This window comes from Neophocaena asiaeorientalis, unplaced genomic scaffold (assembly GCF_003031525.2).
Source record: "Neophocaena asiaeorientalis asiaeorientalis breed wild unplaced genomic scaffold, Neophocaena_asiaeorientalis_V1.1 scaffold544, whole genome shotgun sequence".
NCBI classification, from domain to species: Eukaryota; Metazoa; Chordata; class Mammalia; order Artiodactyla; family Phocoenidae; genus Neophocaena; species Neophocaena asiaeorientalis.
The window spans coordinates 661,108-676,499 of NW_020173921.1; the positions used below are offsets into that span (position 1 = coordinate 661,108).

General features: G+C 36.4%; 1 protein-coding gene across 1 annotated transcript in view; it reads right to left on the minus strand.

The window, feature by feature from the left end:
* The window catches only part of ADGRB3 (adhesion G protein-coupled receptor B3), a 778,422-nt gene that overhangs the window by 40,931 nt on the left and 722,099 nt on the right, over window positions 1-15,392 (minus strand). Inside the window, exons 19-24 of the mRNA XM_024752147.1 lie at window positions 15,198-15,348; window positions 12,482-12,551; window positions 10,104-10,170; window positions 7,138-7,223; window positions 2,767-2,865; window positions 2,270-2,441 (exon numbers count right to left, since the gene is read on the minus strand). Of these exons, the coding sequence (XP_024607915.1) occupies window positions 2,270-2,441; window positions 2,767-2,865; window positions 7,138-7,223; window positions 10,104-10,170; window positions 12,482-12,551; window positions 15,198-15,348 (645 nt within the window). The remainder of the gene's footprint in view (window positions 1-2,269; window positions 2,442-2,766; window positions 2,866-7,137; window positions 7,224-10,103; window positions 10,171-12,481; window positions 12,552-15,197; window positions 15,349-15,392) is intronic.

A 15,392-nucleotide genomic window follows, 5' to 3' on the forward strand; every position in this document is an offset into this window, starting at 1 on the left:
TAGGGCAGTGTGATCACAGGTACTATGAGATAGACCCATTGCTAGTGTCAGGCAACACACATTTAGAAGGTCAGAAAGAATTTCTATGAATTCAGTGAGCCATCCTTGTGATGTGGTCTTTGGGATTTGCAAAATTTAAACAGGGTTCTTTTGGTTTTTCGGTAACAGTTTCCACTGAGGAATTCTGAGAGACTTGCCTATAACTGAAATCTGCTCTGTGTATTTATAACACTGTTACAGGGTATTTTTAAGGGTCAATGAAAAAATACTAGATATGCAAGTTTCCATTTCAGTGTTGGAATGAGAGACATGACACTCTGCTATTAATTTATCAACTATAAAATTATTCAATTTGAACTAATCATTGAAAATGCAATAATAACAGGGCCAATATCCATAGTCTTATTCCCAATTAATACAGAAAATATAGATTTACAGACACCTATTTAACAGAAGCATTTACTATATGATTTAATTACCCTTAAATCATGTTTTTGATAATTATTAGTTCAATTAGCAAGTATGGGAAAGTTCTGATGGAATTGAATTTTTGTGCCAAATATTTTTCTTCATGTAAGCAGCACAACTTTGCTAGTCAGCCAACAAAATATCTGTCACTTTAAAACCTGAATATTTTGATCATAGCCCAAGGCTTTTTAGAGAGCTTATTTCTGAAGAAAAAGAGAGGCTTATTTAGAGTTGGGATATTTTTTTCCTCTTTAACACCTAAAGTATTAATATCTTCTGAAAATCTCATGCAGATAAATCATGGATCTTGCTTACAGCCTACACTATTCATCCTTAATCGTCAATCAAAAATGTACCATGTGTCTACACACTTTGAACAATTTTGTTACATAAACATATTAGGGATAACATTAACATATTAGACATAACATTAACACAGAAGACTCTCAGGATAGTTACAGTCGGAGACGAACATAGCTCAATTTCTTTTTTAACTTTTAAGCAACTTTGGTCTATAAAAAAATCAACACTTGGAAGATTTTTAGTGCTGATATTCTAGGTAGAAATTTGTGATGTCTTGGTAACGAAGACCTAGATCAGATTTTTTAAGTGATGAAATCCCCCCTTCCCCTTGCAATGTGAAATCATTCTTCTGTTTTCATTGTTTCTCATCATACGATGTTCTTGGAATACACATGTGGGCTTATTGCTGACATCTGTATTATGCTAAAGTAGCTCAGAAATACTGTTCTCATCTGGTAAATGAGGTAAAAACATTTGCTTACCATCACTCATCAATGTGAAAGCTATAGGATGTGTACTCAGATGCGCATGTGTCTTTTTGCAATGTGCACATCACAATAAAGTTCTCAAACAAGCTAGATAATGTGAAATGACAGTGGAGACCATCTTCTCAAAATTACTAGCATGGCACTGTGTCACTGTGTGTTTTAGTCACCACCGTCCCCAGAGTAAATGCTCAAATGATTCCTAAACCTTGTAAACACCATATTGGTGCTTGCAAGTACTCAGAGTAATTGTTGCACCAGTTGGAAAACAATATTTTATCCCTAAACAACTCAAGTCTGAACTCCATCACTGATCTTGATGGATTTGGTGCAGGTTAGTGTCTCATGAAGGATGACTTCTTTCCTTCAATGCTGCCAACAAACCTCTCCAGGACCTGGAGAAGCACTGTGATTACAGACCTACAGTCCTTGGGGAAAATTACTGCCCAATCACGCTCCACTGTGTCCATATTTTGTATTTTCTGAGCATTGACATCCATATCAAAATCATCCCCTTTGAGTAACCTTAACCGCACCTTAGTACAGAGACAAAAGAACCCCTCGTTCATCTTCAACATTTTCTTTCTAAAACAAAGTCTGTCAAGTATGAGGAATGAGGTTATGCTGTGTGTAGAAGCATGAGTTAAGGAACAGGTTTAAGAAATACCATCGCAATTACATTTTAGGTACGCCGCCCATGCTCTTATCTACACCTATTATTGCATCATAGCCTCTCTTGAACCCACTGTCCCTGGCTCTTGGCACCTCTGGTTGTGTTTTTCCTTGCATCACCCCATCTGTTTTAATCTGTCACTTTCAGAGTCCAAGTAGCCCCCTTGAACTTTGCCTTTGCCTTTTCATTTCTCTTTAGCGTTGACTCCCAAACGATTGTCTTTAGAGGAGACCAGCTTTAACCTGAAGATCAAGTTATTAAAAGAAAAGATCCTATTTGTTAACATGGAAAATACTCTTCTAGGTATCATTCTTCTCTCTTGCAGAATGATCTTTCTCACCTCTCTCCGGAGAATGCAGTGGACCATGACAATCACAAAGCCTTGCAATGAATCAAACACAGCAAAAAGTATTTGAAACAAGATGGAGCGTTTGTCTGTCATGGCCAGAACTGCAGACATCCACGTCAGAGCCAGAAGGGGCAACACCACACAGGAGCTCCAAAGAGACGCCCTGTTGGAACACAGAGGAAGCGACATTACGTAGCTGCACATACGTATGCCCCAGGCGATAACCAAACCCCAGTTCAACAAAGCATTCTTGTAGGTGGCACCAAGACATTAACTTGGAAACCACAAAGCAGATAACATTTGATAGTTTTATTTATTTTTTGATAAACAATCCCACAATCGTTACAAAAGCCGTTGCAAACTATAAATATTTAAGTATGCTCTTAGCTCTAATATTAGCAAACATGATTTTTTTTTTCCATCGTAGCATTTTCTCACATGCACGGTAAAAGATTTGTCACAAGAAGATGTAAATGATTGGGACTAACATGGCGTTACTGGCGGTGGTGGCTGACAAAGCTGTTGTTGAAACTACTCCACACTTGGCACATTTGAGCGTCAAACCGCTATGAGGCTCACTCATCTGACTGCAAACAAACAGAACACCCACAAAAAGAACAAAATATTGAATTGTCACCAAAAAAAAAGTTGCCACTGAAAGTTAGCTTTTAAATACGATTTCATGCAGAAAAGTATATTTATCAAAGAAGAATGCTCTCTGTCGTGTCAAAGATGCATTTACACTACACATTATTTTTGTAACATTCACCGCTTAATAATATGGGCCTTTGTTACATGCGAAGCATATTTCCATAATTTACACCATAAATGGCCCTTGTGTCTACAGATCAAAGTTGCCCAATACACTGAGTTAAACAAAAGCATGTGTTTGTGTAGACATACAGTGAAAACCCTTTATTCAGACCCTTGATAATCAAACAGGTAAGGATTCCTAGCTTCCAAGATTTGCAATGTCACTTACAGAAGACACATGATATCAATTAAAACCTTCTGAAATGTACACATGTATCTCAGAAGTCCAATATAGGGAGATATATATTTTAGGCTTTTAGTCGTTTGTGGAAGATGTAGTTTTACCTCAACATATTCATATTTGGAAATTTCTTATAACATCAATGTACTGTCTATATTTTAGGATGATCTGAATATAGGGGCTGATGAAATTTGATGAAATATTAGTTGATAATAAAAAGAGTGATAGTTTTCTGCTTTAATAAAACACATTTAACATAGTCACCAAGTTCAAAATATTCTTTCTGCACATTTTGTCATAGACTCCAATAGCTTTTAAATGGTCTATTCAAGTCTAGAGGATATTGCAGGTGAATTCAGATTCAATCTATTATCTCATAGAAGCAAAGTCACACTATGTAGAAAAACTTGACACATTTTTCTTTAGAAAAAAGTCCTTTGAAAATGACTCGATTTTAGAACCCTATAGTTTTAGGAAAAACCAAAAAGAATTACTTGAATCAAATTTCAAAACACTTTAAAATAATTTTCTGTGGTCTCTTGTCCATTTCCATGTGATGTTTATGTCTAAAATATAGGTTTGCCCAGTAGGTTTTTCAAAAAAAGAATATTGTGGTGGGCCTGTATTACTATGTGTAAAATAAAAATGGCAGAACAGAGAAAGTCATAAGGGGCTCCTAATTCAGAAAGTCTGGTTTCTTTCAAAGAGGTGCCTTCACTGTTGAATTGCACTTGGATGAGATGATAAATCTGAAAGCTATTAAGTAAATTGACCTGTAGATCCCGTGAGAAAAATCAAAGCTCTCAGAGTTAGATATGGGGGTGGAGAATATGATTCTAAACCGTTCACTTTACTGTTTCAACCCAGGGCATATGTACTAGACACAGGTGTCCAGACTTTTCCAAATAAGAAGTAATAAGAGTCTACCCAGTTTGGTTCATGAATGCCCCAATGGCCGGTGTGTGTGTGAAACTGCTCCCAGGAGAATGCCTAGACAAGTGGTCTCCACAATATATACTTTAAAATAGTAGATGAGAAAGTTCTGTTGCAGAAAAAAAAAGAGAAAATAAAATATTTTACTTGAGATGTTCTAAAAAGACACATGTCATTGTATCTTGTTTTCATTCTTTCCAACTATCATTTTATATAAGATGTGTTGGTATTTGCAATAAATTCCGCCTTGGTAAATACACTTATGTATCAGAAAAAGTTAATCTAGTTTGGGTATTACAAAACTCGTCAAACTATTGTACTATTATTTAAATATTCATCACTCATTCCTTCTTTACTGAGCATAAACTATATGCCTGGCAGTTTCTAATAATTGATGATAAAAAGAAGAAAGGGAATAGATAGAAGAAGTAGATAAAATGGGAGGAGGAACATCTTAGTACCATATTTGATTCTAAATAAATAATAATGTTTCAAAAGAAACACTTTATATATATATATATATATATGTGTATATATATATATATATATATATATATATATATATATATATAAAATGGTCAATATTTACAATTAGGGAGATCAATTGTTAAGTTAATCAATTAGCTTCCTGCCCAATGTTTCTTTAGATAATTCTGATTATTTGTTCTTCACTGAAGTCTTTATCACTGGTCCCACTGCTTCTCTGTGAACTAAAAATTAGCTGCAAATACTCATATCTTCTAAAAAAAGTCATTCAATCACATTTTGGAATAGAGAGCAAATTTCAATCTTTAAGCTAAAATAAGATTTTCTACTAAAGAAAAAATATTTAAGCCTAGAGTCATTAATTTGTTAATAGTCCTTTTCTGCTTTGGACAGTAAGCAGCATTCTGCTTCTACAACTTGTATTAACATCATCTCTATTTCTCCAGCAGTGGCCTTTGTACCAGAAAAAAAAAAAAAAACAAAAAACTGTTTGACTCAGTTTTTCCAGTAAAACAGGTGTAACTTCTAATGACATTTTTAGAAATAAAGGTTTAAAAATTATTATGTAGATTGAAATGGATAATTTCTAAATTCATAATATGACAATGTTGTCATTTCTCCTAAACCTATATTATCTCTTCCAAAGAGCTATGTGAATCGAACTGGATGTTATGTATAAAATAATCAAATGAGAAAAAAGTTCTGACTGAGTTTCTTAAATCCTTAGCATTAAGCTCATTCTGATAATCTCGTCTCTTTTTCTGACTTCAGTGTCATGAACGGTGGAATGATCGATGCTTGATTGACAGAAGTTCAGGGTCCTTTGCAAGCAAGCTGTGCAGCTTGGTTTCTTCATTTCACCCATCATAACAATAGTCACCAACTGCTGAGTGAGTGCTTGCTATTTGCTAGAAATTCTAATGAAAGTTTTATACACATTGTATTTCATAGACTATATTATGAGGCGAGAGTTATTATCCCCACACACACAGCTAGGAAACTGCAGAGCTAAATACTGAGCGTGGATTTCTATTTTATTTTAAAGCTTTATCCTAACCACTAACCCACTCCACCCCCCAATTAAAAACAATAATTATACAAGTCTACACCACTAGTGGCAGAACTGAGGTTCTATATCCAGTACCCAAAATGAACAATTTATTCTAACATGATTAATCTAGGCAAGAAATAACGGAAGTAGCTATTGCTCCAATTCTAACCATACGTCAGACTAATGAGTAATAGTGTGACAGTTTCAAGTTCACATGGTATAGAAAGCTCAGTGTCTGTACAAGTTCAAGTCTGCCTATTTCAAGTTGCTTTAGAGATTCATCTGAAGTGAAGACAGTCTCTAGATAGGAAGTGATTCCCCCTCAGAAAGGAGTCTCCGATGATGTTTTTATTCATCACTGCAAGTTCTAATGCTTGATATGAATGATATCCAATTTTATACTGAAAGCCATTAAACCTAGTCTTTTACTAGGAAAAAAAAACTGCCTGGACTATCTTGTCTTATAAATCATTACATAGATTATAAATACACAAAGGACTTGAAATTCCCACCAGTCAGTGATAAAATACTATGTCTATTAAAGAATACATAAATTATTAAAGAAATGAGAACAATTAAGGGTTAAGTTTTGAATGAAAGTACAGTCAAACAGAAAGGAGAAAGCTATAAACTTTTTATAAAAAAAATGATACAAAGGGAAACTCAAAGGCATTAATATTTCATTCAAGTTTTTACAAATTTATATGAGCTAACAATATAACCTTAAAAAGCTGCTATCAACCTGCTCATGAAATGTTATTAAGTCATTAGATATGGTGATATTACAATGACAGTAAAATTAAAGGACATACTTTTCAAAATTTTATAAGTGGTTAAAATGTGCAAGTGACAATTATGAGTAACTCTTTGTAGCAAGTTATAGTGAACATGTCATAAAAATGAATACATATGATAAGAATAGTGATTCAGAAGTGATTATTTCAAGTGAAGACTTTTTCTGATATATACAATGAATCAAAGAAAATGTAATATTTTGCCCTCCTAAGGTTTGCTTGTCCTGATTCTCTTGTGTCCCATACTGAAATTATGTTCAATCTACCCTACTGTCCTTTGTGACTAAAACTAGGAGGTCTTTGGAAGCCGACACCCAAGGACAAGAATTTCAAGGCTAGCCTTAATATTTAATCTTATCTTACAAAGAGGCAATATGCACAAACAAATCCAGATTTTCTTAATGGTCTTTTTAATTATTTTCAGATTTTGGTCACAACTCTTTAGGAATAGCCCACTGGAAACTTGAATGACAGAATCTACCATACACACCAGTTTGTCAAGAACAAAATTCAAGGCATGGTCAAATGCAGTCGGTGACCTGGGATTGGAGTATGGGACGCACTGGTAAAGACCCTTCGAAATCCACCAGTTGCAGCTTACCCGGCTCTGTGTTTCAGCTTTCTATCTAGGATCCCATCTCTTGAAACAAGTTTATTAAATACCAAAATGCCAATCACCATGTTGACCTGTCAAATAGAAACAAAGGTTGGCCTTTCAATGATATTGAAGGGGATCGGGTCCCTGATCTTTCCTGAAAACCCACTTTTATCCATTCACAACCTCGGCAGAATTATATACTCACAATGGTAGTGATAGGAAGCACTTCTCAAATATTTTACAGGTGTGTAAAGGAGAATGGGACACTTTAACAGTGGTGTTAGTGTCTGTCTCTTAAAGGATTCTCATGAGTTGGAAAGGTGTGTGACCTTAATGTTTTAAAGTGCATTAAGCACATTTAATTTCTATGCTTTGCAGCTTACACTGAGGAAATTAACATTCAACTGCCGAACTTTTAAATTGCCATACTATGCCAAGCTGGCATTCTTCTCTCTGAGTCATCCTTGAATAAAATAAATTGGTTAATGAGTTTTACCCTATGCCTGGGAATCAAAAGACTTTGTCTCCAGTGTGTGGCTAGGGTGAGCCCTGGCATCCAAAGGTGCTAAGGATTTGTTGTTGCTCCCAGCTGGGAGCACAGAACGCCTCAATTCTGCGCGGTGTACAGCTATTTCTCCCATGAGGTAGGGAGCATTTTAATGCACCATGCTTTTCTAGACAAAGGAGAAAGCCTATTCAACTCAGCAGCATCCTTTAAGATATACACTAACACTAATTTTTACAATGTGCTCTATTGAACACTTCTCAGCCTTTCCTAAGACTCTCTCATCCACTCAAAAGGTCTTTGGCATAATACAGCTGAAATGAAATCACACATATTTGTCTTTCTCAAGTCAAATTGTAAAAAGCTGTAGAGATTGCTGTGGTCTATTTTTCTTTAAAGATTTATTTATTTAATTTATTTTTGGCTGCGTCGGGTCTTAGTTGCGGCATGCGGGATCTTACGGGAACTTCCACGAGGCATGCAGAATCTTTCGTTGCCGCGTGCAGGCTTTCTCTCTCTAGTTGTGGCACGCAGGCTCCAGGTTGCGTGGGCTCTGTAGTTGTGGCACACGGGCTCTCTTGTTGAGGCGCGAGAGCTCAGTAGTTGTGGCACATGGGCTTAGTTGCCCCGCGGCATGTGGAATCTTAGCTCCCTGACCAGGGATCGAACCCATGTCCCCTGCATTGTAAGGTGGATTCTTTAGCACTGGACCAACAGGGAAGCCCCACTGTGGTCTATATGTAGCAGCTTTATTCTAAGAGCTCCCGGTTCTCTAACCTACCAGAGCTTCCTGATAAAGGAATCCAGTACAATGCTGGAACCAAGATAGATAATCAAGGAGAAATATTTTCTCCTTTTTGCCTTCCTGCCCCTCACCCTCCATGGTCAAAAGAATCTTGGTGCGACCCGCAATGCAGATGGTGAAGCCTTTACACTGAAACTAGCAGTTCACAAAACTTCTGTTTTAAATGAAGCAGGATGACCAGTTAATAAAAGAAGGAACTTCCACTTCTCCAACATGCTTTGGGCAGATGGAACATAAAGCTGAAATCTGCTGAATTACTGGTGTAAGGAAGATCCAAAGCACCCGTTAGGTAAGGACTTAGGTGTCACTCTTCATAGCTTCCTTACAAGATACCATTTGATCAAGAGAAAGAGTTACTCATCTTTGTACGTCTATTATTTGAACTAAAAAAAAGAAAGTGTATTCCATGGATTCTATTTATCTACAATTTAATCATGAGGGAATTCATCACCACCCCAAAGACCTTTTATCTTTCAATTATACACATACATTTTGTTTCTTCATTTTAGGGTTATAGGTACGTTAACCTCGTAGCCTAGGGAAATAATTCAATTGATTAAATAAAAATTTAATGCAGCAGACAAAAATGTGTGCAATAGTTTCATTTTCCCTATGCTCTTCTAACCCTCATGCCTAGATTTTCTTTTTCTTGTGAATCACAAACAGTTCCTGCTCTCTGTTATAATTTAGAGGTGGAAGAACAGGCTTTATAGGAAGAAAAGTCACGCAGAGTTATTAAGAAAGATATCGCTAGCTTCCAATTTATTGAATGAATTGTTCAAGAAACCAAAGGGTAACTTTTCAATTAGAAATCTAATTGTACAGTGAAATGGATCTTTGTATTTAATTCAGATTGTTTCTTTACTCTCTAACATTTTTCAAAGATTTATTAGGCAAGAAAGATTTGTAATCAATAAATTCAGAGAGAGAGAAAGAAAGGCAGATTAGTGGGAAATTTTCATGCTCCTATAAACAAACATATAAAGGAATTATTTTCTGATTCAGAAAAGAAAAATTTGTAAAACTTATGCATAACATATGGCAGGGGTTCTCAACTGGGGCAGGGGCCAGGGTGGGGGGGAGATTTTTGCCCCCAGAGAACATTGAGAAATGTCTGGAGACATTTTCTGATTGTTAACAGCTGAAGGGTATTATTGGTATTTAGTAGGTAGATGCCAGGGGTGCTGATAAATACACAGGACAGCCTCACAACAAAGAAATGTCCAGCTCAAAATGTCTGCAGCACGGAGGTTAAGAAACGTTGACCCACGAACATATATTTTCTTGTTGCTATTTGGTATCAGCCACAGTTATTATTAAGAGATCTTAATAACTATGTAGCTCATACAGAGTAGTGTGAAGCTGAAATAATAATGATGACATTCTGTACATTAATGAGGAAGAATTTACCAAAACTTAAACTTCGTCACAAATGTGAAATTCCTGTAAGAGAAATCCCACACTCCCACGTTTAATTCTTCAGCCTTCAAAATAAGAATATTTTAGCGTAATAAAGAACTGAATAGAAGTTAACATTCAAATTTAAGCAAAGATTCATTGAACTTTAACATTTCTACACAATACGGAAGTGTCTCTCTAATGGAAACGAGGTAGCCTTCCTTTGCTAAGAAAACAAACTAAGTTGATTTCGGTGTTTACCAGGACAACAGCAGCTGCGGGTCCCACAAAAGCGTAGAGCAGTCCTCCTTCAAGGGAGAGCCAGCAGCTGAAAATAACATCAGATAAAAACTAACAAAAATTAGTGATAAGGGTTAAACCACTAAAGTGTGATACAAATAACTTGGAATTTTGGCATATTTCAAAGGTTTGTAGTTTAAAAAAATAGCACAGAAGATGTGGAAAAAAACTAAGATTAGCGCATTTAGTGAGTAAGAAATACTATATACCTCTCACAGAAAAGACGCTTTGATTATAAGGTCTTACTGTTGGGCAGTTAAAACATTTTAGACAAATTACTCTTGCAGTGAGATTTTTATACTGACTTTCAGTACAAAGATGATGATTAAGTTTTGTAAAATGCTGCTTTACATCCATTATGGAATTTTTCAAATATACTTTGAAGCAAGAACAACATGTTTTTAGAGTCTTATATGTGCCATTTACCTGTTCTTCTTTGAGGCCATTGAGATAGTGGGAGACATTGGTTTAAAAGCCATCATTGCAAAGAATGGATAATCTACATTTTGCATGCTTTTTTTTCTTCTAATTTTACTTTTTCCTAGACTACTAAAAAAATCACTGAAGATAAGCTTTTGAATAAAAATAAATACAGCTGTGTTTGTTTCCATTACTAGCTTCACCAAGAGATGCAGGTTTGCATTGATAGAGACATGGTAACCACTTAGGTAAAAACACTCATTCTCTCATAGCAGAGGGCTGTCAAGAGGTCCTCTTGATGCAGAGTCATGCCCACCATTTCATGCACTTGTCTTTGACCTCTGACCCTTTCTGTATTATTTCTCAGTCCTCAGAATCAGCAGACTGCCTCCAAAGTGACCAACAATCAACAATTAACAATAACTGTTCTCTCTCTCTCTTCTAAGAACTTTTCTATATTGGTTGTGGTGGTGGTTACGTGACTTACGCATTTGCTAAAACTCACAGAATTATATACACTTAATCAGGTGAATGTTACTATGTAAATCAGTGCATGCGTGTGTGCGTGCGTGTGTGTGTGGATCCAAAGTCTGCATCTAGTTATTGCTCCTTGGCCATAACAGTGGATAGATAAAAGTCTACTTTTCCACTTTGAGGTCGATGATTTAATATCTATTTTAAAAATAAAATACCTGGAGAAAAAGCCCTTAGTCTGATAGAACGCTTCAGTTTGGTGTCTCTGAGACTGCTACTCAATTTCTACTGCATTTTTGTGTAAATTCACCTTCAAACTGATACATTCCTCATCGTATTGCATTCATTGTTAATCATACACTCCTTGAAAGTTGGAACTGTGCCATCTATAATCCTACTTCTTTCCATGTCCCCAACATGGTGCCTTTCAAAAAGAGGCATGCCACTGTGAAAAGCAATAGCTTAAAGGTAATGGTGCTGTACTAGGACTGCTCTACAGCATATGCTACCAGGGAGTTTTTCCGTACTGTAGATTGCATAAGGAAAGCAAGTGCTCTGATGACATGAGTTCTTGCAATTCTTTGGAGGTTTCTTTCGGGTGGCAGGTGAAGTGGTGTCTTTTGGCACACTCTCCAGTTGGATGTACCCACCGGAGGGCCTCATTAGCAAAACTCCCTATCTCAAACCTGAGCACAGTTAAACAGGACATCTCCCTTTAAGACGTATGCCTCTAATAAGATGCACATCTCTTTCCTCATTTCTCTACTGTCTCCTCAACTTGAAAGAGCAGATGAAGTAAAATATGAAAGTGCATTGCTTTACATTTGAAATATTAAATGTAGTCTTGACTTATAAATTCTCTCATAGAATGTTATAAGTATTCCAGCTCTGATTAGGGTGGGCTGATGCCACATCCCTTTTTCTCCCTTCTAATTTCTTCCACAGCCCAGGAATTTTCTAGTTTGGAGTCTATTGATTCCCTGACCTACAGGTTTCAATATGCATTACCCTAACATAGCAACAAAACTTGAACTAACGTGACATAATTTGGGGGCTACCAGTATATACTATCATCTGTGAAATCAGAAGCTCAGATCGGAATCATATTCTAAAATGTAAACATGTCAAGGTTTATCCAGTTCTTTAAAAAAGGTATCTGAGATTGAACGTGCAAAGTAAATACTGAAATATTTTAGAAATTAGGGACGCTGGTCTTACAAAGAAATGGGAGACTGAAACAAGAATTCTGAATAGTCCTGCAGCATTTAATGTTTAACTTTTGTGCATTTAAGCCACTTCCATCATTCCTCAGTAATATGACTTATGCCATTGTTAATGACTCAGTGATAAAGTGTAAGCCATCAGCAGTTCCAGCCAAGACTAATGAAGCATATTTGATGATTTACTTAATAATAAACAAGATTTATTACTGTGGACGGACTTACTAGTGATCAGTGCCATATCCTTTTGTCCTGGTGAAGCCTACTGATGTGGCCACCACTAATGCTGGTAAACCTGCAAGAAAAGCATTGTCACACTTCACATTCAGCTACAACCACTGTGTACACTGGCTCAAGCAAAGCCAGAACAAACTCGGAGTGCTGAAATCGGGGAACTACCTTCAGATGAATCACTTCATAAAGTATGTTTCCATTACAAAATTTCTTCCAAGTACAAAAACATGAGTACACCAGCTGGGTTTTTAAGTCCGCGCGTTTCTCTGATGTTGCTAGGTTACCACCGCATTTGACATGGGCTTAAAGGAAACTCATAACAGAGATTTAGTATATCTTTTGCTTCTTTTCCCTAGGGGTTTACACTCTTATAAAGGAAATTTATATTTATAAAATCAGAAAGGCAAAAAAAGGATGTTCTGGTGTGATGGAGTATCACAGAAATGGAACATTCAGTTGGCCTCATATCGATCCACATCAAGTTGTACTTATAATAAGATAGAAAAAATAAATGACTTACTTCTTTATGATTTACTTATAATAACAAGAATGTAGGAACAGGGTTAAGGGATCGAGGAATTGATTTTTAGGCTTCCTGCCCATACTCCTTTAACAATCCTGAACAGAGTTCAGGGAATTTATGCCAGTTTTTCTTCATGAACCTCTAGGTAGGTATCACTCCGGGCAATACCTAGTCCCTCTTGGCATTCAAGTGCCTGCATTCCTGCACCAATTCCGACCTGACGTCTTTCAGTTTAGGTTTCTATGAATCATGCTTACCTTGCTCAAGTTCAATGGAAACTCCCTGTTTTTGGCGAATGGGGTTCAGTCTAACCTAATGGTTTATCCGGTCATGCCTTTTTATCAGGAAGAACATGTTTGTGTTTTCAGGTTGAAAAATCCATCATCTTCCTGTGTCCCCTTCATCCATCTTCTTTCTTCCTATCATTTTTTCTTATTCTCTTCTGGGAATCTTCAAATGACATCACATTCCTTCACGAGGTTTAAATGATGGAAACTGTAAAGAGCACCTCTGAGGAACACACCATGTTCTTTTAAACAAATGCTGGTCTCTCTCTCTCTGCATATATATGATATTATATGTATGTGTATATGTATATATCTCTCTGTATATATATATATGTGTATACACACATATATATGTACATACATATATTTGTAAATATATGTATGTATATAATTATATGTATAATGTCTCTTCCTCCCCCTTTCTTGTCCTCCTTCTTCTCTTCCTTTTTCATATAGTTGACCTTTTTGATTGACCAGACTGAGTTTGTTAGAAAAAAATTCTCTGCTGGGTCCTAGCTGAAGAGCTAATAATCTTCATTCCATACAATTTAGATTTAAAAATTTTCTAAATTATTATGTTGCCCTTTGCCGTCATGAAACTCATATGCCACTATTCTGCCCACTCCCAGACCTCCTGACAGTCTAGAACCATTGGTTTAGCTTTTTTGCTACCCAGAGGAGTTTAATATTAGCTGTCATCCTGGAGACCAGCTGTGTACCCTTCTCCTCAATATCATCTTTGGTAATGATGTTAAATAAGGTAGCTAAGGTTCCTGAAAATTGCTACTCTTTATACTTCAAGGAAAGTCTTCATTTCCCTGCATACTGTAGTTCTTAGACCTAATCAATTCCTGATTCAACTTTAGAAGGTCTTTAACATGAAATCCAGACAAAACTTTTAAGAAACTGTAAGTACATTACATTCTCCAGTCTCTTAATGGTTTTCCCATTTCCCTGTGCAGACATGACATCCCCTACCTGAAAACTGATGGATAATCCTCGTGTTCTTGGTCCTATATTTTCCAGCATGAATTATTCTGGTATGGTAATAAGTCCACTTATTTGTAATTTTTCAGGGTCCCTCTAGCATCCTATTCTCCAGTCTTCTGGTACATTAGGCATTTCTTATATATTTGGTCCAAAATTCTCCAGGTTTTTTAGTGCAGGTCTTTTGAAACTCAAAGGCAAATAAGACAAAATCCTGTTTTTTTCCCTAAAACTAGTTTCTTAAGTGAATGAAACTAATTAATTATAATTAAACCAATTTATTAATTCCAATTAAACATTAGAATTGGTCCTTTGAAATGTATAGGTCTTCCAGATGTCCATTTCATAAGTCAATGTGACAGAAACTTTTCCTAATGAAGAATTAATTCATCCTCAGCCCATCAGCAATTCTGTGTTTCCTTTGAGGACCCCACGGACTAGCCATGAGATTTCACTCACAGTCTGAACAGCTTTCTCCTGTGACGCGAATAGCTCTATTGAAATGGAGTCCTCAGAGTTTTCTTGTGGGGAGTACAGTACATGGCTAGTGTACATGACTAGAACATCATGCTTTGAGCCCTGAACATCTCAAGACATTTTGTGTTTCCAGAACCTATTAGTAGAGAACACTTTGATTCCTTGTCTGTAGATACCTCAGGTCTCATTTCCTACCACGTGAGCACTATTGATTATCAACTGACCAGCTACGTGGTCATCTAATATTCACTCCTTTTTAAAGTTCCAAACGCTCAAAGAATGTTCAAATATGACCAGCCTCCTATATTTCCACTTCCTCATATCAAATTAGACAAAGTAGCCTGGGGATAATCACACTCTCCAGCTTCATTCATTACAGAAGTGTTCAAGGTCATTTTAACAAGAGCACGAAAGGGAATATTAATATGCTTACCCCATCCAAGGCACAAAAAGCGTTTCCTTATAAGCCGCGTCCTAATTTTTCCAGTTACAGCCATATATGATTGCCACGCCTCAGTCAAAACCCAACAGAATGAAGCCAGGAAGAAAAAGTGCAAAAATGCAGTGGTGGTTGTACAGATGCTCTGTGGAAACAGAAAAGACTCACACTTAATATGCGGGCATCACA